At 33.5% G+C, this 22,649-nt stretch overlaps 1 protein-coding gene across 1 annotated transcript; it reads right to left on the bottom strand.

Annotated features, from left to right (window-relative positions):
• Nucleotides 1–736: 736 nt before the first annotated feature.
• On the bottom strand, nt 737–17,406 carry LOC128226725 (post-GPI attachment to proteins factor 2-like). The gene is made up of 6 exons (XM_052936722.1): nt 17,256–17,406; nt 14,639–14,783; nt 13,703–13,813; nt 8,801–8,901; nt 8,027–8,135; nt 737–7,302 (listed from the first exon to the last, which is right to left on the bottom strand). Exons 1-6 carry the CDS (start codon nt 17,394–17,396, stop codon nt 7,169–7,171), a joined length of 741 nt encoding a protein of 246 aa, XP_052792682.1. The 5' UTR covers nt 17,397–17,406; the 3' UTR covers nt 737–7,168.
• Between the last annotated feature and the right edge of the window lie 5,243 nt (nt 17,407–22,649).

Genomic DNA, 22,649 nt, shown 5'->3' with positions numbered 1-22,649 from the left:
TTCACAAGGTTTTTCTACTAATTGACCTAGTGACCTAGTTATTGAAGGTAAATGACCCAATATCGAACATGACCTAGATTTTATAGAGATGATTATTCTGACCAAGTTACATTTAGATTAGGCTTAAGTTGTGACCTCTATTGTGTTCACAAGGTTTTTATACTAATTGACCTAGTGACCTAGTTATTGACCGCGAATGACCCAATATCGAACTTGACCTATATTTTTCTAGAGATGATCATTCTGACCATGTTGAATTGAGTTAAGCCTAAAATTGTGACCTCTATTGTGTTCACAAGGTTTTTCTACTAATTGACCTAGTGACCTAGTTTTTGACCTGGGTTGACCCAATATGGAACTTGACCTAGCTTATGTTAAGATGATCATTCTGACCAAGTTTCATTAAGATAAGGCTAAAATTGTGACCTCTATTTTGTTCACAAGGTTTTTCTAATAATTGACCTAGTGACCTAGTTATTGACTGTGTATGACCCAATATCGTACTTGACGCAGATTTTATAGAGATGATCATTCTGACCAAGTTGCATTAAGATTAGCCTAAAATTGTGACCTCTATTGTGTTCACAAGGTTTTTGTACTAATTGACCTAGTGACCTAGTTATTGACCGCAGATGACCCAATATCGAACTTGACCTAGATTTTATACAGATGATCATTCTGACCAAGTTGCATTGAGATTAGGCTAAAATTGTGACCTCTATTGTGTTCACAAGGTTTTTGTACTAATTGACCTAGTGACCTAGTTATTGACCGTGAATGACCCAATATCAAACTTGACCTACATTTTATAGCGATGATCATTCTGACTAAGATGCATTGAGATTAGGCTAAAATTGTGACCTCTATTGTGTTCACAAGGTTTTTCTACTAATTGACCTAGTGACCTAGTTATTGACCGCGGATGACCCAATATCGAACTTGACCTAAATTTTATAGAGATGATCATTCTGACCAAGTTGCATTGAGATTAGGCTAAAATTGTGACCTCTAATGTGTTCACAAAGTATTTCTACTAATTGACCTACTGACCTAGTTTTTGACCCCAGATGACCCAATATCGCACTTGACCTAGATTTCATAGAGATGATCAGTCTGACCAAGTTTCATAAAGATTAGGTCAAAATTGTGACCTCTGTTGTGTTCACAAGGTTTTTCTAATAATTGACCTAGTGACCTAGTTATTGACTGCGGATGACCCAATATCGAACTTGACCTAGATTTTATAGAGATGATTATTCTGACCAACTTGCATTGAGATTAGGCTAAAATTGTGACCTCTATGTGTTCACAAGGTTTTTGTACTAATTGACCTAGTGACCTAGTTGTTGACCGCGGATGACCCAATATCGAACTTGACCTACATTTTATAGAGATGATCATTCTGACCAAGTTGCATTGAGATTTGGCTAAAATTGTGACCTCTATTGTGTTCACAAGGTTTTTCTACTAATTGACCTAGTGACCTAGTTTTTGACCTGGGTTGACCCAATATGGAACTTGACCTAGCATATGTTAAGATGATCATTCTGACCAAGTTTCATTAAGATAAGGCTAAAATTGTGACCTCTATTTTGTTCACAAGGTTTTTCTAATAATTGACCTAGTGACCTAGTTATTGACTGCGTATGACCCAATATCGAACCTGACCCAGATTTTATAGAGATGATCATTCTGACCAAGTTGCATTAAGATTAGCCTAAAATTGTGATCTCTATTTTGTTCACAAGGTTTTTGTACTAATTGACCTAGTGACCTAGTTATTGACCGCGGATGACCCAATATCGAACTTGACCTAGATTTTATAGAGATGATCATTCTGACCAAGTTGCATTGAGATTAGGCTAAAATTGTGACCTCTATTGTGTTCACAAGGTTTTTGTACTAATTGACCTAGTGACCTAGTTATTGACCGTGAATGACCCAATATCAAACTTGACCTACATTTTACAGCGATGATCATTCTGACCAATTTGCATTGAGATTAGGCTAAAATTGTGACCTCTATTGTGTTCACAAGGTTTTTCTACTAATTGACCTAGTGACCTAGTTATTGACTGCGGATGACCCAATATCGAACTTGACCTAGATTTTATAGAGATGATCATTCTGACCAAGTTGCATTGAGATTAGGCTAAAATTGTGACCTCTAATGTGTTCACAAGGTATTTCTACTAATTGACCTACTGACCTAGTTTTTGACCCCAGATGACCCAATATCGAACTTGACCTAGATTTCATAGAGATGATCAGTCTGACCAAGTTTCATAAAGATTAGGTCAAAATTGTGACCTCTGTTGTGTTCACAAGGTTTTTCTAATAATTGACCTAGTGACCTAGTTATTGACTGCGGATGACCCAATATCGAACTTGACCTAGATTTTATAGAGATGATTATTCTGACCAATTTGCATTGAGATTAGGCTAAAATTGTGACCTCTATTGTGTTCACAAGGTTTTTGTACTAATTGACCTAGTGACCTAGTTGTTGACCGCGGATGACCCAATATCGAACTTGACCTACATTTTATAGAGATGATCATTCTGACCAAGTTGCGTTGAGATTAGGCTAAAATTGTGACCTCTATTGTGTTCACAAGGTTTTTCTACTAATTGACCTAGTGACCTAATTATTGACCGCGGATGACCCAATATCGAACTTGACCTAGATTTTATAGAGATGACCATTCTGACCAAGTTGCATTGAGATTAGGCTAAAATTGTGACCTCTATTGTGTTCACAAGGTTTTTCTACTAATTGACCTAGTGACCTAGTTTTTGACCCCAGATGACCCAATATCGAACTTGACCTAGATTTTATAGAGATGATCAGTCTGACTAAGTTTCATAAAGATTAGGTCAAAATTGTGACCTCTATTGTGTTCACAAGCAATTGTGAACGGACGGACGGACGGACGGACGGACGGACGACGGACGAAGAGTGATCACAAAAACTCACCTTGTCACTACGTGACAGGTGAGCTAAAAAAATCATGACTTATTATTTCCTACAATTCATTAAAGCAACGTTTTCTATGCTGACTAGAAAATTTATTAACAAATGAAAGAAAGAAATAACAACAATAACAACACCTTTTGAATGCTTCTAATCATTATATTAAAGGAGTGGAATTAATAAACAAGTTTAATAAATTTCGCATTGAATGACCACTTAACTTTAATATTTTATTAATATCATGAATACAAATTTGATTATTTATTGCGCTTAATTCATAAAACTTATCTATATCACAAATGCATTAAATTTATAACAGTTATTACTCTAGTTATAAATTATATCAAAAATGTATAATATTAAAGTTATTTCATGCTGATGAAGTCATTTATGATACAAAAAAACATTTCAATGCTTATCATTCAATAACTTAAAATATACTTTGAAAATATATATATTTATAACTAATCTATGAATGTTTCCATACTCGATGATGAAGAGTTTGTAGACAAGGGACCTTAAAATGCAGGAGTGATTATATGTATATAAAATTATATTGCATATTTTTTTTCCTATCAAATTCATACAAAAAATGACATCCAACCACAAAATAAACACAGCAAAGCACATCGAGACATAGAAAAAATTACAACATAAAAATCAGCAGTGATTTTGCATAATTTCATAATCACTAAACATGTGATAGTTCTTGGTATCTCTTGAAACACTGATATAAATGTAGAGCAGAATTAAAAACTTAAAAAGCATCAATGTTTTACAATGTATGTAAATAAGCACAAAACAGGAAGGCTGGTAAAAGCTATATTGCATTGTCTATTACCCGATTATTTGCATATTGTAAAGCACAAAGGTATACTACAACTACAAGAATTAAAACATAAATACATCAGAAATATTACATTACTGATATTAGTTATTATTATAACTCTTAAAGCTGCAGTTTCACAGATTGACCATTTTGACAACTGTTTTTATTTATTGTCTTGGAATTAGCCATTTTTTTGTAAATGTGTTGAAACCAGTGATATATGACTGCTGACAAAAGATCAGATCACAGTTTTTCAAATTTGTGTTCGAAAATTATTTTTCATTACAAATGGCATTACTAATGCATTAAGAAAAATGAAATTTTCTGCAGTTCTCCAAACAATTGATATCTGTTCTATTGTGAGGTATCTTACATGATTGAATTGAAGGCATTGATGCAAAAAACAGCTGATTCTGAGACACTTCTTTTTTTAAGTGGCAAAACTGTCTATCTGTGAAAGTGCAGCTTTAACAGGAAGGCTTGTAAAAGCTATATTGCATTATATATCATCCGATTATTCTCATATTGTAAAGCACAGAGGAATGGTATACTATAATAATACAGTAAGTATCAGAATTAAAACATAAATGCATCAGAAATATTGCATAACTGACATGACACCAAAGAAAATTGTGGCCAAACCACCCTGATATAGATATTAATAATCTATAAATCTTTCCGACCAAATTTCATGAAGATTAATGTAGAAAATCTGACATTATTAGAGAGAATAACAAAATTGTTGAATATAAATAACTGAAAACAAAGGGCGATCAGAAAAAGCTCGCCATGAGCACATTGTGCAGAGGTGAGTGATGTTACACTCCAACATTAAGGTCATAAAATACATAATGAAATGCATAGCGGTTATTGCATGATAACCTGTAATCTCTTAACTCGGCAACAATTATTTGCATAAGTTGAATACATTTATAGATGATGACATTAAAGGGTGTTTTTGTTCATTAAGACAGACTTGAAATTTGGATGAAGCAGATGCAATGAAAAGGCACTAAGAGTTACCTGTAATGAATGACATTACCGGTACAATTATTGATAGTTTTTTAGTTGGTGACATGGATTATGTCATGGTGAATGATAAAACCTTAAGCATATTACGCATGAGTGTAAAAAGACAGCAATAGCAACCACCTTATCAACCAATGCATCATATGTTCGATTTTTGAAAATGTCTTTTCTATATTGACATGTTATATATTTTGAAGCAAATCAGAAGACTAGAATAAACACTAGAACAAGCTTAAATCTTAATTCCATTTTTGACACTCACTTATTATCCAACTACAGGAATAATATACAAATCGAAAAACCCAATAATTAATCTAGTAAAGGTCACTATGACCTTCACCTTTGACCTAATAACCCTAAATCAACGGGGATCACCTAATGACCATGACCAATGTGCACTACTAGTCTAAAGAATCTTCACAAAGTCATTTAGAAGTTATTGATCGGAAACAAAGTGACTATTTATTTATGTTTATCAAATGTCTCCATGACCTTTGACCCCCAAATGAATAGGGTTCATCTATTGACCATGATCAAAGTGCATACCAAGTTTGAAGACATTCCAAAAATTGAACATGAATATAAATTGATACTACTGTCTTCAACTTCTGGATGAACAGGCCTGAATTCTTACACTTGTACTTGGCTTAAAAAATAAAATAACAAGCCGGCTATATGAAATCCAGAATTTGAGCAAGCTCAGAAAGCAATTTTATAAATGCGGTAAACTTCAGTGTTTTAAGAATGTAAATACAAAAATAACATCTTAAACATTAACATTAAAACTTAAACTAAAAATATATAACAAAAAACATAACATATTCTTAACTTATGGTAGTTGATCAAGAACATTCTTACCATAATAAGATAATAGTTCATTTTTTCTTCTAAATTTCTCCATTATACCTTAATATACAAGAAAGAAAAATAGTGTGAAATATTCGTTAGTCACTATCAAGTCCACCTTATATATTCTTACAACATGAAATAAAAAAAAAAAAATTAAAATATAGGAAAGATAGGGTAGGTCAGGATATTTTTTACTGCTTTTAATAAAATTGTGTCTTTCTAACCTTGAAACCAATTCCCATTTTGTCTGAGTACATTAACATGTCTTTTCTGTACAAAAAAAATACTGAAATAAAACAAAAATAAGTGTCAGCTGCAATTTTTATGTACATGTAGGTCAGAAAAAGTGAAACAATTTATTTTTGTTAAGCCTGAATTCTCAGAAGAGCTCTTTCTATAATCTGTATCTGAGTCTCATAACATATTTCCAATTAACTGAGAGTTTTTCACAACACCTACATGTATCAATATGCAATTCAAGGTGTTGCTATCACTATCATACTCTTCATAAATTCTGTTCTGTTCTATTAAACAAAGCTGTCAGTAGCTCATGCTTATAATACATAATTTTATTTCATGCTTTTTGATGGTTGATTGAAAAAATAATGAATTATATCCTGATACACTCACCATTTGAAACCATGGGTCTATTGAAATATAATTTCACTAGCATACTCAAATCACTCAGTTTCTCTCATATAAGACAGTTTCACTGTCAAAAAAAAATGAGTGTTAAGGCACATGGTGTTGGGACATAAAATTGGATGACTTGAATAAAATTAGCGACTATTATACAACTAATTATTAATTTTTACGAATCATTCGTGTGAAAAAAAGAGAAAAAAAGCTTCAGCGTAAGTTTGCAATGTATATCACTACAAGAACACAAACATTTAATATTTCACTTGTATCATGAGCTCAGCTTTAAGTGCGTACTCAATGGAAGATATATTGTTATCTTATACTGAAAAAAAAACATCCTCTGTTTTAGCCCATTAACTTTTTGTGGGCTATTCTCTATTAAAACTATTAATGTTAACAAAATTTGGTTGATATGGACTTCGAATGTATCAAATAGAGCTGATGACAAATGATGGTGAAAATTTCTTGAGCTATTCCATAACTGATATAATTATACAAATTCATTATACACCTCTTAAACAAGATAAAAACAAGCACAATATACGGTTTGATTTCTTGAATGCAACTTTGTTTACGACAAGAAATATTTGTTCAGAAAGACTGTTCAGGTGAGTTGTACATGTACATATAGAATGATCTATCAAAAAAACTATGAAACTTAAAACACAATGTAAACAAAAGAGTGTTAAAGTTTAAAAATATAAAAAAAGAATATTTATTGTGTGTATTCATAAAATGACTGAATCATAATAAAAGCTCTAAATAAAAATTGTGATCAGCTTTCTTTTTTCACACATTTTTGTTGTCAGCTCTTCATATCACAGAAATTACTAGGTATTATGGTCTTATCGCTGTTTCAAGATGAGATCTGTACGAACCATGCCCGCCGCATATTCTCGAATGTCAATTGTCAGCGTACCATGGAAGAAGATGTTTGTAAAGATCGTCAAGTACTCAAAAAGGGCAAAGGCGCTGTACACTGTAATTATATATACAATTTCAATACATAATTATGCATCTTTATTTATGGGAGGGAAATAAAACTCTTTAATGACCGTCAATCAAAACAAATCGTTTACAAAAGGAATAAAGTACAATAAGTTTTTACTTCAAGTACATTTCTACGAAAATTATTAATGCTGCCAAATCATAACGTAATGTACAAGAAACTCAACAGAATTTTATAGAATCAAACAGATTTATTTAAATGACCAATAAAAGATGGAAATGCTTAAAACATAACCTGGAGCTTTAATAGGGACACAATAACAACGTTGAGCCTGATGCTGTTTAATAAACGAGAGCACTGTGGAACAAATGCTAATGCTTGTCTCTTGTATTTTAGTCGAAAAAGGTACCTAATTCAACAATGAATTATGCCAGAGTTACTGGCTTTGTGCGCATTTGTCTATGGCATTATATGTACCATGTTTCATTTGAATATTTTTGAATTATGGCCAAGGTTTTGCACTACTATGTCGACAACATGGCTAGGACAATAAAGAGACTTTTCTCTGCTAAAACAGACAAGCTAAAATCATAAAACAGTCAGAGAAAGGTTGTTTAAATATAAGTGTTCTCTTGAAGATTCTGAATCACATTATGTTGCGATGTTGGAAAAGGAGTTGTGATTCAGATTGAGATATAACTTAAGTATTTTCGTGTTCCTTGGGGTCGACTTTTGTAACGTGATTCATACTTACCGTACGGTTCACAGTAACTATTGTGTCTAAAGTATAGGTATGTGGCGAAAGAGAAACACGCAAGGTTGAAAAAAGCAAATATCTTCTTCAGACGGTAGGATTTTTGATCCTGTAAAATAAAAAGTGAATTTAGTCAATAGTATCATTTATCATATGCTTTCTCAGATTAAAAAAATGTAAGCATATTTTTACATATAGATAATGATATGAAATTCTTAAAAATGTTAAATTTAAATATTCATTAAAAATCTGCTTTACTAAAAGTATGAGATTTTACAGAAAACCTGGGGCCAATTATTCATGAAGCAAACTTAATATATGCATTTGAATAAATTTCAGGCTGATTTTGTCAGGTTACTGCAAACAAGTTCCTTGTTAAGGCACACGCAATTTTCTGTTTTTATCAGTTATTCAAGGTGCTTAATGCGGTAAACATTAAAGCCAATATTGATACTCTGAAAATGCGCCTGACTATGCATAATTTCACAGGTAGGCAGTACATGTAATAATAAAGTTTGATGTGACATTTTTTAAGGATATAATTTTGGCGACATGTTAAGTTTTGATTCTTCAAAAAGATTAAAAAAATGACCAATGACCCTTAAGTGTGACCAAACTTTATTATTGTTCTTGCACAAAACACATTGGCTTTTCATGGTGAAAATGTATGCCAAACTATTTTAAAATCCCCCAATTCATGGCCAAGTAAAAGCTCGATCAAGCCAAAATACAAGGAATTTTGACCAATGAAAAAAGAATCACAGAAAAAAATACCTGAAGATCCTTTCTGGCCGCCATTTTACACAGATACAGGGTGGTAAGCATGAAGAGCCAGGAACAGACGATGAATATAATAAAGCTGTTCTCATGGATTGCTGAAATATGGACAATAAATAGAATTATTGTGACTGTGCACTCTTACTCCCAAAAAAGATTTTCCACAATTCATACAATTGTTTTTATATACCAAAAAGGATGAATAAATGTCGAAAACAATGGTTCTTATGAAGGATAATGCTTGTATTTTGACAGAAAGGTGCAGAAAACACGGTATTTCTACCTTATGAGACGATAGTAGATCACAGTATATTGTCTTTTAGCACTCACTAATCATTTAATATTTTTGCGTTTTCAGCTATTGAATACACGGTTACAATCCTGGTATCAGTGATAAATATTTTTCATAGATGCATTATTTAGTTAGTAGTCTCAGGTTTATCACTCAAAATTTAGGTTTGTTATACATGCATACGTATTGATTTTGAATAAGAGTGTCACTTTAAACATGAGCTCCTTGGAGCAGACTATCGTCTGCTTTTCAGTATATCAAGGGTTATAGCTTGACAATTTTTAAAGCAAGAAGGGTCATGTGCTTTAACACATAAAAAAACTGTCAAATGTTTATGTCAATATATTCCATACAGAGTTATTTCCAAATAAGTACTGGTATATATGTATATGAATAATGATAACATGCTGCATTTATTTTAAGAACTGATAACTAATGATTAACTTAAGCTTTGTCAGTAAAACACCAACAATGTTGAGCCCTCCACTGAATAAAAATGATGAAACAGAACCACGAAGCATTGATGAATGAAATACCAACACCAACAATGTTGAGCCCTCCACTGAATAGAAATGATGAAACAGAACCACGAAGCATTGATGAATGAAGTACCAACTCCAACATTGTTGAGCCCTCCACTGAATAGAAATGATGAAACAGAACCACGAAGCATTGATGAATGAAGTACCAACTCCAACATTGTTGAGCCCTCCACTGAATAGAAATGATGAAACAGAACCACGAAGCATTGATGAATGAAATACCAACACCAACAATGTTGAGCCTTCCACTGAATAGAAATGATGAAACAGAACCATGAAGCATTGATGAATGAAGTACCAACTCCAACAATGTTGAGCCTTCCACTGAATAGAAATGATGAAACAGAACCATGAAGCATTGATCAATGAAGTACCAACACCAACAATGTTGAGCCCTCCACTGAATAGAAATGATGAAACAGAACCACGAAGCATTGATGAATGAAATACCAACACCAACAATGTTGAGCCTTCCACTGAATAGAAATGATGAAACAGAACCATGAAGCATTGATGAATGAAGTACCAACTCCAACAATGTTGAGCCTTCCACTGAATAGAAATGATGAAACAGAACCATGAAGCATTGATGAATGAAGTACCAACTCCAACAATGTTGAGCCTTCCACTGAATAGAAATGATGAAACAGAACCATGAAGCATTGGTGAATGAAGTACCAACACCAACAATGTTGAGCCTTCCACTGAATAGAAATGACGAAACAGAACCATGAAGCATTGATGAATGAAGTACCAACACCAACAATGTTGAGCCTTCCACTGAATAGAAATGATGAAACAGAACCATGAAGCATTGATGAATGAAGTACCAACACCAACAATGTTGAGCCTTCCACTGAATAGAAATGACGAAACAGAACCATGAAGCATTGATGAATGAAGTACCAACTCCAACAATGTTGAGCCTTCCACTGAATAGAAATGATGAAACAGAACCATGAAGCATTGGTGAATGAAGTACCAACACCAACAATGTTGAGCCTTCCACTGAATAGAAATGATGAAACAGAACCATGAAGCATTGATGAATGAAGTACCAACTCCAACAATGTTGAGCCTTCCACTGAATAGAAATGATGAAACAGAACCATGAAGCATTGATGAATGAAGTACCAACACCAACAATGTTGTGTCCTCCACTGAATAGAAATGATGAAACAGAACCATGAAGCATGATGAATGAAGTACCAACTCCAACATTGTTGAGCCCTCCACTGAATAGAAATGATGAAACAGAACCACGAAGCATTGATGAATGAAGTACCAACTCCAACATTGTTGAGCCCTCCACTGAATAGAAATGATGAAACAGAACCACGAAGCATTGATGAATGAAATACCAACACCAACAATGTTGAGCCTTCCACTGAATAGAAATGATGAAACAGAACCACGAAGCATTGATGAATGAAGTACCAACACAAACAATGTTGAGCCTTCCACTGAATAGAAATGATGAAACACGAAGCATTGGTGAATGAAGTACCAACACCAACAATGTTGAGCCTTCCACTGAATAGAAATGATGAAACAGAACCATGAAGCATTGGTGAATGAAGTACCAACACCAACAATGTTGAGCCTTCCACTGAATAGAAATGATGAAACAGAACCACGAAGCATTGATGAATGAAGTACCAACACAAACAATGTTGAGCCTTCCACTGAATAGAAATGATGAAACAGAACTGCAAAGCATTGATGAATAAAGATCCAAAGTTATTTTATGAATATGGAACTCATGTATTTTTCAATTGGTATTGGTCTTTGACTGACAATATAATTTGTGGAAACTTGAAAGCTATGCATAAGACAGAATGTCAAATCAACGAAATTGCAGAGAAATTTAAGAAATGTCCCCTGAATGAGACCTTGACCTTTGTTTTATTAATATGGTTTGACAAGCCATCTCCTTATGGTGAAAATTTGTGCCAATTTATTTCTAAATCCCCTAAATCATGGGGAAGTAAAGCCAAAATACAAGGATTTTTTACTAATGACCCTTAGGCCGTGACCAAGATGTACTGACATTGGTCTTGCGTTTGTCACATTGGCTATTTATGGAGTGCCAATTTATTTTACATTCCCCCGATGCATGGCAAAGTTACAATCTGGACAAGCCAAATAAAAGGAATTTAACAGTGATGTGGTGTGACCTTGACCATTGACCTACTGACATATGCATGACAAGGTTACAGTCTGAACAAGCCAAAAACATTATGGCCAATGATCCTTTAGTGTGACCTTGATCTTTAACCTAATGACATGAGTCTTGCATATGACAAGCCAGCTTTTCACAGTGAACAATTCTGCTAAGTTATTTCAAAATCACTCAATAAATCATCGCCAAGTAACAGCCCTTACAAACCAAAATACCAGTAGTTTTGATCAATGACGCTTACAGGTGACCTTGACCTTTGACCTTCTGACATGAGTCTTGCATACAAAATGCCGGCTTCTCATGGGGAACATTTGTACCTAGTTATTTTTAAGTCCACCAGGCCAGTGCATGGCCAATATACAGCCTTGCATAGTCATACAAACAGATGGATGGATGCAAAAACACCCAGACAGATGCCCAAACATACAATAGGCTATCACCATTGTGGCAACTATACCAACATTACCACATAATAAATTATTCAAACTTATGCATAGTTTTGTATCCAGGTGCAGTAAATCGCATATCCGATTAAAAACTCTTACGAGGCTTATATGTCTTTGTAAGGTATTACAAACTTAATAATGTTAGAGCTGTTTAAATGATCAATCAATAAGCATATTAAATTTGTGACATTTGTATTCATTTATTGCCTGCCTTATCTATGAAACATGTATTAGTAAAGGTTTAAAATCAAGAAAAGATATACTTGAGTGTACTTGACTAGATTTCTAGGTGTACATGGGTTTTATTACATTTTACGATAGGCTTAACCCACAAACACTTAGATAAATTTTGCCGTAGCCTATTTTTTTTATCTGTTGTACAACTGAATACTTTTACTTATGAACTTATAAAAGATTTTAGTCTTCAAAAAATCAGGACAGTATTATTTATATCATAATTTACCTATGGTTAGATGAACTAAAATGAGCTGCTAAGATAATTTCATAGTAAAAGACAATAAAATAATCATTTTTTTCTTCATTTTTAAACTAATATACTTACATAAAATATTGATGCTGCAGAAAATTTAATATCACAAGTTTTTCTCTTTAGAAAGGTTCCATATATTTACAGTAAAACTACAACAATTCAGGTGCATACATGTATATGTAAACACAATTTATACTCTGGGTCAGTATAACACTACAAATTAATTTGCTTAAAACCTTTCCAATATAGTTGTTTTAAGCACAATATTAAAATGAACATTTTAAAAATGAATTAAGGATGTTTATTTCACATATTCTGGTGATCTATCGAGATTTATCAGTGAAACAAAAATGATATTACATTGTTAACATTGTTACACAATGACAGAGTATATACATTTGTAATATTTGTATTGGTTCGAAATTTTATCTTGCTCTTAGTTCCAAATCAAACATCAGCATACACAGGACTTGGACACCATTTCAACATCGTTATTACCAAAATTCATATTATGTTTGCACACAATATGGCCCGTTTTCTAAAAAAAATACGATAAACTATCATTTTATATTCATTTTCGGAATAAAAAAATATTTGTTTGAGTTTAAGATTGCAATATATTTCACCTCATGAACACCATAAGTGAATATTTCACACATGGCTACAACAATTCTACATAAATAAAGCTTATAGTTCTCACTAGGCAAAATATAATGCGATTTTATCCTCTATTTCTTTATATTTAACAAATTTTGAAATCTTGAAATCTAGTTCATTCTTCATCTGATTTTCAGTGTTGAAAATTATAGAACGCCCCTTCAATGTTGCATTAAAACTTAACTGAGTATGTGATATTAAATTGAGCAAAGTTATTAAATAAACATAAACAAGACATAAATGAATGAATAAAAATGACCATTTTTTATTCAGGATCTTGTGTGACGTACCTCGATTTTCTGTTGAAGACACGCATGACAAGACAACCAACATGAAGTTTTCGACAATGTAGAAGAATATAGCTGCCTTCGTAAGAAAAGTGTAAAGATCATGGCCTTTTGCTGAAATCAACAAGAGAAGTTACTTTTGAAAAACATGAAATAGACAAATGAAATAAAAACTTCAAATTTCACAGATGATGAGACATCAATCAGAGACCCCTTTCCCCAACCCCAATCATTCACCATAAGGAATTAAAAATCTGTTAAAAAATAATTTATATATTCAAACATTCAAAATAATTGGACAAGCTGTATTGATTGACTGATTATGAAATCAAAATTAAAAATTTAGATGATAAAAAAATAATTGGAAAAAGGGCATAATGAAATGAATTAACATGTATTTAAAAAAAAACAGGAGCCCTTTGCCTGTTGTTTTTATTCAGTTGAAAAAGAGGCAAAAACAAGAATTATTCAAGCAAAAGTTATAAGACTTGTAATATACACAGCCTTTATACAATCATGTGCATATTGTCTCTGTATGAAGTTCCATTTGAATATCTTGAATGCTTAGAAACAGCCAAAGTTTAACTTTTTGTACTACAAGTATACAATGATAGGTCACACTGTTGCCGCAGATGACACCAAGATTTTGATAATACCTCAAAAAATTTCAACATAAAACAAAGGAGTTAAAAATGTGTTATGATCATGAAAATAGTCCAATTTCAGATGTGCTGAAATACATTTAGAAACAATTTTATTAGCGATCCGTAGGAATTTAAGTAAATGACAGATGAAAACCAGTAACACATCCAATGTTTTTCTATTTTTTTATTTTTAGAAAATAGAGCAGTAGGTATTCATTGATTCCGAGATTTTCATGACCTCTGTCACAAACCTTTAATTTTAGGTAGTACATTACTTCATTTCTTTCCTACTTACCAACATAAACCTGACTATGGTAGCTGTACCAAGCTGGTGCAAACAAAAACCTTGGGGCTGCATGGAGGGCTATCAGAATCCGCCAGATATAACATTGTGGACGGCGACTGATGCAGGCACTTACAGTAGGCAGGAAGTTAGGTACCTAAATGAGTAATTGAACAAGGTGTGACATTGTAAAGATGGAAATATGCTAGAAAAAAGCATATATTAAGACAGAAAACTTGCAGTATGAAGTCCCAATAGTCAATACAACTTTATTTAAGTGTTTTACCAGGGTGTCATGCCATACTGCCCTTTCATCTTGCCATATGCGACTGGAGCCTTATTATTTGACATCCACTTGTGTAATGAGCAGGAGACATGTGTTTTCATAATCTGTTATCTCCTGATCCAATGATTATAGAAATAACCCCAAAACTAGTTTTTCTGCCTTAAGGAACTTTTACTATCAGAATTTCAATATGTCTGCAATGTCAAAAACTGTCAGGTTTTTCGCGACAGCTACTTTTTCAGAGCCAGAGCTTTTTTCCCAACATTCTATTTTGATTACATGGTAGGTGATCTTTTCATCATGGACAGTAATTTTAAATGTAATGGAGGTCTAAAATTTCAGCATATTAAACTATTTTTACCAAAAAAAAGTTAAAAAGGAGCTGAATGTGACATAAGTATTCTATTGCAATTGTACAAAAATAAGATTCACTCCATGCATTTAATGATTGTATAAAAAATGTTTTCCCTATTGATTCATATACATGTAGATGCTGATAAGTTTTATGATACTTCAGTTATCAAATATTAATATCATTGCTAAACTGTTGCAATGTCTGGATGTATTATTCAGGGGCATAGCTATAGCCAATATGATGTGCAGGCACAAAAGTTGGGGGAAAATTTTGAAAGCTTGCAAATGGTGCGTTTTGGTGTGTTTGAAAGAGGAAAATAGGTAAAAAAATATCAAAGACGAATTTCGAGTAGTTTATCCAAATCGAATGAACAAAATTTACATTACAAAGACAAATTGATGTGCAGGCCCAGACCTTATGGCCTTTGGGAAGCTACGCCACTGTAATTGTAGAAAATTATAAATATAAAATTATAACATGTTTCACTTAAAGTGCACATTTTTTAGGAAATAACAAAAAAAACTAGTACAGCTATATATAAAGAGTATCCTTAGGAGGAAAAAATAGGGTTGATCAGGTAAGAGGAAACAAACATTTTTTTTACACCTAATCCAGGGTATGGTAGCCTTAATGGCCTTATTTAAGTTAATAAAAGCATTGTCATATTCTGTTGATCTCTTTTCAGAAAAATTGCCAGAGAAAAAGCCTGTTAAATGTAAACTTCAGGAAACACCATTGCCTGTTGAAATTTGGTTTACCGCTGTGTGGTGTGTGTATTATACACCAGTCAATTGTAACCATGGCCCCCAGGTCTGGGGAATAGCGGGTACTTGGACTTTCGGTCCAGCAAAGCTCAAGTAAGATCCCTGTCCTGGTAAAATCCCAGCCAAATGCCCCTGCACCCCAGGGACTATAAGTAAGGCCCATTCCTAGTCCAAATAATTGTACGTTGACGGATTTTTTTTAGATTTTTGATATGGCAAATCCTTCACGTACAAATTGTTTAGTATCAAAAGTGGGTAGTTGTTCCGATCAGGATTCCGGGTTAAAGCATATAGCGTCTATAAAATATCATAAAAACAAGAAATATTACCAGATAATGTTATTTTATATTAGTTCTGTACACAATTTTTTTTTATCCAACTTATAATTATGAATTTGACGGCTTTTCTTCATTTCATTCTGTCAAAACATAACGATATACACATGAAGGGCACCTGCAAGGCTTCAGGGCACAGTTTTAAATCGCTCGGAACATTTCGGCCATGGCCGAGTTGTTACGATTGTATAACGAGATCTATCTCGAAGCTTTGTCGGAGGAGGCCGAGTTATTACGATTGTATCGAGTTGTTCCCTTCGCATAATTGTTATCTGTGTCAGTCAACTTTCGTTTTATTGGAAAGGTAAACAACTTGTTTTAATGCATTAAATGCTTGTTTAGTGCAAAATAACATTTCACTTACATGGCAAAATATGAATATAACTCTTTATGATCAATTTCAACCATAAAATACTTCACTTAAAACAATTTCAATATTTTTAAAACACCCCCGTTTTTGCACATTCCTGTTTAGACGTTAGGGATTGGAAGAATCCCATATAACACGTCTATTATTTTAGACTAGGCCCATTCCCAGCCATTTTTGGCACAAAGACAAAACCACCGCATGCACCCAGCACTGCAGGGCCACCCGGAAGAAAAAAACATGGCCCATCTCCTCGGCTATCCCCGGTATACCCCCGAACCTGGGGGGGGGGGGGGGGGGGCAGTGGTTGCAATTGACTGGTGCATTACAGTGTTTAAATTTTAGGAACATATAAACATTGGCATGTCTCTGTTGATCTCTTTTTTTGGAAGAAATTGCCAGAGAATAAGCTTTTTATGTAAACTTGAGGAAACACCATTGTCTGTTGAAATTTGGTTTAACGCTGTATGGTGCGTGTATTATATTTATTAGCATTTTTGAACAGTTGAAATAGATACTCACTCCACAATGCGTCCTTGTAGAACCATCTAAATCAAACAAAAGTGAATATACAACTGTAATTATCGTCGCTAAAGCTGGTAAAGAACATATCAATGGCCCAAAGTAGCTAAATTTTAAATAACATAGAGTGTTTTTCAACATGTTGAACCTTTGGTCTCCACTGTCAATCCGGGAGCAGACAATGCTTTCCGTCTATAAAGTAGCAGACAACAGTTTTTGCTGGTTACCTTAATGATGACAAAGGAACAGTGATACTGTTCTTCCAGCGTAACATCTATTCAAGTATGTATTAAATATCAACATTCACTCAACATTTATTGGAGAATTTAAAGAGGATGCGTGATTGATTTCCAACTGGGTAGTGGAGTGAAGGGGTTCACCAAACAAGGAAATACGAGAAAATATAATTGAGTAAAATAACTCCATAACATCCTGATCCTATAATCATTTGAACAAACTTCAACAACTGGCCCCAAAATCACAAAAATACTTAAGTCAAATATCAATCTCAGCAGGGGGTCCAACGTGAAATGTGTTCGCCGAATTTTAAGTGAGGGAAATTGTGTGAAGCCGAATAAAATGGCGGCGTTGAAAGGGATTTCGGTGAATCAAGGATGTATTTTCACCTGGTAAGTAAGTTATATCACCTTTCTCGCAATATAAATACGCCTACCCGGAGACCACACGTGTAAGCGTCTCTCGTTTTTTTAACCTATGTGTCTAGAGGCCTTTACAACAAAGTTATTGAATGTATAAGCTGAACGATTAATTGATTACAAAGTGAAAATAGAAAATTGTGTGACTTGAAACTGTGTTTTCGGCCCAAGTTTACCATTCTTGTACCTGTTTTAGCTGTTTGTTATTGAATATTTGCATTATTTATCTTTTCGATCGCTACTGCACTTACATGGGTATCATACGGCCGATGTTTTCATGTTTTAACACCTTTTATGTTGGGCGACGAAGTTTTATGCAGATTTTGTGTGAAGCAGAATCAGAATAAGCGTGCTTTAATGCTGCATTTTCACAGATTAAACGGTTTGACAACTTTTTAATTTAAGTCCTGGAACGAGCCATTTTTGCGAAAATCCATGGAAACCCCCTATATAAGACTACCGACAAAAAAATATATTTAAATTCAAAAATTTATGTTTTATGCATTTTTTTTTTAAATCGTTAGTAACGGTTTAAGCTATAAAACATTATTATTTAAACGGAAATATGAAAATCCGCCATCTGATCTTTGATTAACATTCTTTTAATATCAGTTTACTTACGCAAATAATTGTTCTTACCAAGACAAAAAATAAAAAAAAAGTTGTAAAAACGGAATATCTGTGTGAGTGCAACATTAATAGCGTTCTTAAGACACATTTTAATATAAATAATAAAAGAAAATGTGGCACCCGATAAGAACATACCACGTGTTTTTAATGCAAAATTACACGCCAGATACACCTGTGTACTATTTTAGCAAGATTGTATACTCTAAAATTCACCATTTTACACTGACCGAAGATAAATTTATCGTATTGGAAGACCCCACAGCCTCTTTTAATTCATAGACGATGTTGAGGGTATAAACACTTCACTGCGGTCAATAACTTACGTTCACTGAAATACGTGTACCAATGTTAAGGTAGTCTAAAATGGTCTAGAATAAATAGTTGAGAGGGTTATACATTTGCGTAAAATTCCACTATCTATAATCCTGCATTGATGAGAATACCATATACTCTTAACAAATTATTTTAGACCAGGTTCAACAACATAAATATCAGTACATTTCAGTGAAAGTAAGCCATTGTGCTTTATTATTATACATTTATTTCATACATATATTTTGTTATTTAGCGTTGCACCCAAAGATCCATTGCAAGACAACTGCCGGGGTTGGTGGGATTGGGTATGGGTATGGGTAGACTTAAACTGCTTTAAAACGTATTTTCGTTGGTAAGACAAATTTAGACTGATAATATTGCATTCATTGTATTTGCCGTATTGCGGACGTTAGTGTTACAGCAAGAGTTATTACATTTATTTACCGAGTAATAATTTGATTTCCGAGTTCATATAGATGAATTGCTGGAATACTATACAAGTAATTTTGCATAACAAATAGACGGTACGTTCAATTTTCCTTTTGTTATAATTATTAACATGTGTTACAGCTCATGTCTTAATTAAACTTTTATTAACGCATGTATATTCTGATTCTGCTTCACACAAAACCTGCATAAAACTTCGTCGCCCAACATAAAATGTGTTTAAACATGAAAACATCGGCCGTATAATACCCATGTAAGTGCAGTAGCGGTCGAAAAGATAAATAATGCAAATATTCAATAACAAACAGCTAAAACAGGTACAAGAATGGTAAACTTGGGCCGAAAACACAGTTTCAAGTCACGCAATTTTCTATTTTCACTTTGTAATCAATTAATCGTTCAGCTTATACATTCAATAACTTTGTTGTAAAGGCCTCTAGACACATAGGTTAAAAAACGAGAGACGCTTACACGTGTGGTCTCCGGGTAGGCGTATTTATATTGCGAGAAAGGTGATATAACTTACTTACCAGGTGAAAATACATCCTTGATTCACCGAAATCCCTTTCAACGCCGCCATTTTATTCGGCTTCACACAATTTCCCTCACTTAAAATTCGGCGAACACATTTCACGTTGGACCCCCTGCTCAGGCTAAATTCATTTTTACACGCAACATCAAAAGTTTAAAATCATATATTTTTTTATGTTTTTACACTTTTTAAAAGCGCATTATCTTGTAATAATGTGTTGAATAAACCTTTGATTTTAATGGAAAAATATTCTACAACATAAAATGTAATTGAGTACTACTAAATGTTTTTTTAACTATTACTCTATTACTCAAGTATTTTTCTTGCTCTAGAATATTTTTTAATCGGAATATTGACAAAAAAAATATTATCAACACATTTTATATTATTTTTTTTTCAAATGTAAAAAAATACCAGATTTTAAATCATGCTATGCTTTTATACAGTATGGTTAAATGAGTTAAATCAAATTAAATTAAGATTGTGATTGACATTTGACTTTAGTATTTTTATGATATTTTGGCCAGTTTGGCATTACGCCGGAGTATTCTCCACCACAATATTAGTAAATATTTTAATGGGTGACCTACATGTATTTTTTTCTGATGCGCTCGAAAAATGTCAGAGTCGACCTTGGCAACGTAACTTTATGTTCAGAACTATATAGGGGAGATCACTGCGTTTGAGTCGTATCATTTAAAACTAGTAGTGTGTTGCCGTCTACTACTTATTGTGACGTCATACCGGAAGTGACTTCATGTTACCTTAGTTACTTTATTGTGACTACCGAAGCAAGACTTTTTTAACAATCTCTTACACTTATTTGGAATATATCTCCAAGAAAACAACGAATATTGCAAAAAGGTAAACTTTTTATCAACAAAATGAAATTAGCATATATGGTCATTTTTTTATGAAAATCGTTCAAAGGAAAGCAAAGTTTTATGTCCATATTGTGAAAATATTTCCCCACCCTTTGATTCAATCAATGAATCTATCATAGTATCAATGACGGTAAAAAAACACGGCTGTAACGGTTTCAAAGATTTGATAACATATCAAACATGGTTCAAGTTGACTTTTTCAAAACTACTATATAAACTAGAAACGAATAATATTTCGTAAGTGCTTGGTTTGAAAAAATGGTTGTAACGTTAAATCCGCAAAATGCGTACGTTGCTATGGAAACATAATTTGGGGCATATTGATAGGTGTACGGTCAATGTTTATGAATAGTTATGTAAACGAAATTGCGTATATTACGGGCGAAATTTTGAAAAATGGACAGTTCATGCTTGGTTCAAAGATTTTCGCAGCACATTTCGCCTCGATTGAAAACTTGTGACGCGCATTCCAACTAAACTACAGAACTGTCTGACAAAATGAAAGTACCATATTACAGGGAAAACTGGGCACTGGAACATGGTTGATGTTAGGAAATTTGATTGTTTAATTATGGAGAGGAAATAAACAAAAATGCATACCGTCTCACTGGGCGCAGCATTTTTTTAGTGCTTGGTATCAAAACAATGTACCACGTGATAACCGCCTCTGAAACCGTTTCTAACGGTTTAAGAAAAATACATAAAACATCAATTTTTGAACTTAAATATAAAAATCTGCGATCTAATTTTTGTCAGCATTCTTATATAACTGGTTTCCATGGATTGTCGCAAAAATTGGCTCGTTCCAGGACAAAAAAAAGTTGTCAAAACGTTCAATCTGTGAGAGTGCAGCTTTAAGTTATTGTGCGGAAACCATTTTTCTGTTTTAGTGACAGTAACCTTGACTCAACCCCACTTAAAAGCAATCCAAAGCTAGCTCTTTGCTAAAGCTACCTACACACCAACTACCATCTTTATCCATCAATTCTTACTTTAGCTATTGGTGGAAGCATTTTTTCTATTTCTAGTAAGAGTGACCTTGACCCAACCCCCTCAAAAGCAGTCACAAGCTAACTTCCCAAATAAGCTACCTACATGAAAACTTTGATTTATAATACTATTTATCAATGTTTGCTTAAGTTATTGGGTGAAAACAAATGTGGCATTTTTCTATTTTAAGTAATATTGACCTTGATCCCGATCCCACCCTCTCAAAAGCTATCCCAAGATGGCTCTTCACATAAGCTACCTACTCACCAACTTTTATCACTATCCATCACTTCTTAGCTAAGCTTTTGGGTAGAAACCATTCTTCTAGGAATAGTGACCTTGACCCCATCCCCTTTAAAAGCACTCCCAGGCTAGCTCGTTACATAAACTACATACACACCAACTTTCAATACTACCAATCAATGCTAGCTTAAGTATTTGAGCAGAAACCAATATTTGACGCCCACCCGCCCAACGACAACCCCGTTCTAAAAACCTGTTTTTCGCTGGAAACCTAGTTAAACGAATGAAAAGTTGAGTCACTAGGGATGATGGTGGAACTAGAAATTAGAATAGTGCAAGGTAATCTAATACGCGTGTACTATAAGTAAAAATGCCAGAATTATGGATTGAACAATGTCATAAGTTGATTATTACTACCAGTCTAGCGAGTAGCCTGCGCAAAGCATAGATCGTCAACATATTGTGTTTGTTTTAATCCTTGCCCTTTCACCAATAATGAATTGAAATTTCGTTGACTCCAACGGTTAACCTATTATTGTTCCTCATTCCAGCGAATGTGTTTCATACGATTTAAATTTCCAGAATGAAAAATAAATGAAAAATACAAAAAAAAGAATATCGCATACATGAAATTGTTGAGACCATGAGACAGCTCTCTCACTTTAATGTCTTACCCAAATCATAAATAGCTTAGTCA

The sequence above is a fragment of the Mya arenaria genome, chromosome 3, assembly GCF_026914265.1.
Source record: "Mya arenaria isolate MELC-2E11 chromosome 3, ASM2691426v1".
Taxonomy (NCBI): domain Eukaryota; kingdom Metazoa; phylum Mollusca; class Bivalvia; order Myida; family Myidae; genus Mya; species Mya arenaria.
This window is presented reverse-complemented; position numbering and strand designations above follow the sequence as displayed.

Excerpts from the sequence above, each read along its gene's own strand:
- LOC128226725 (XM_052936722.1), bottom strand. The coding sequence starts at position 17,396 with ATGTTGAAAAACACTCTATGTTATTTAAAATTTAGCTACTTTGGGCCA. Across the intron at positions 13,814-14,638 it reads CCATAGTCAGGTTTATGTTG|CAAAAGGCCATGATCTTTAC; the intron begins GTAAGTAGGAAA and ends TGTTGATTTCAG. Across the intron at positions 8,902-13,702 it reads GTCTTCAACAGAAAATCGAG|CAATCCATGAGAACAGCTTT; the intron begins GTACGTCACACA and ends TCCATATTTCAG.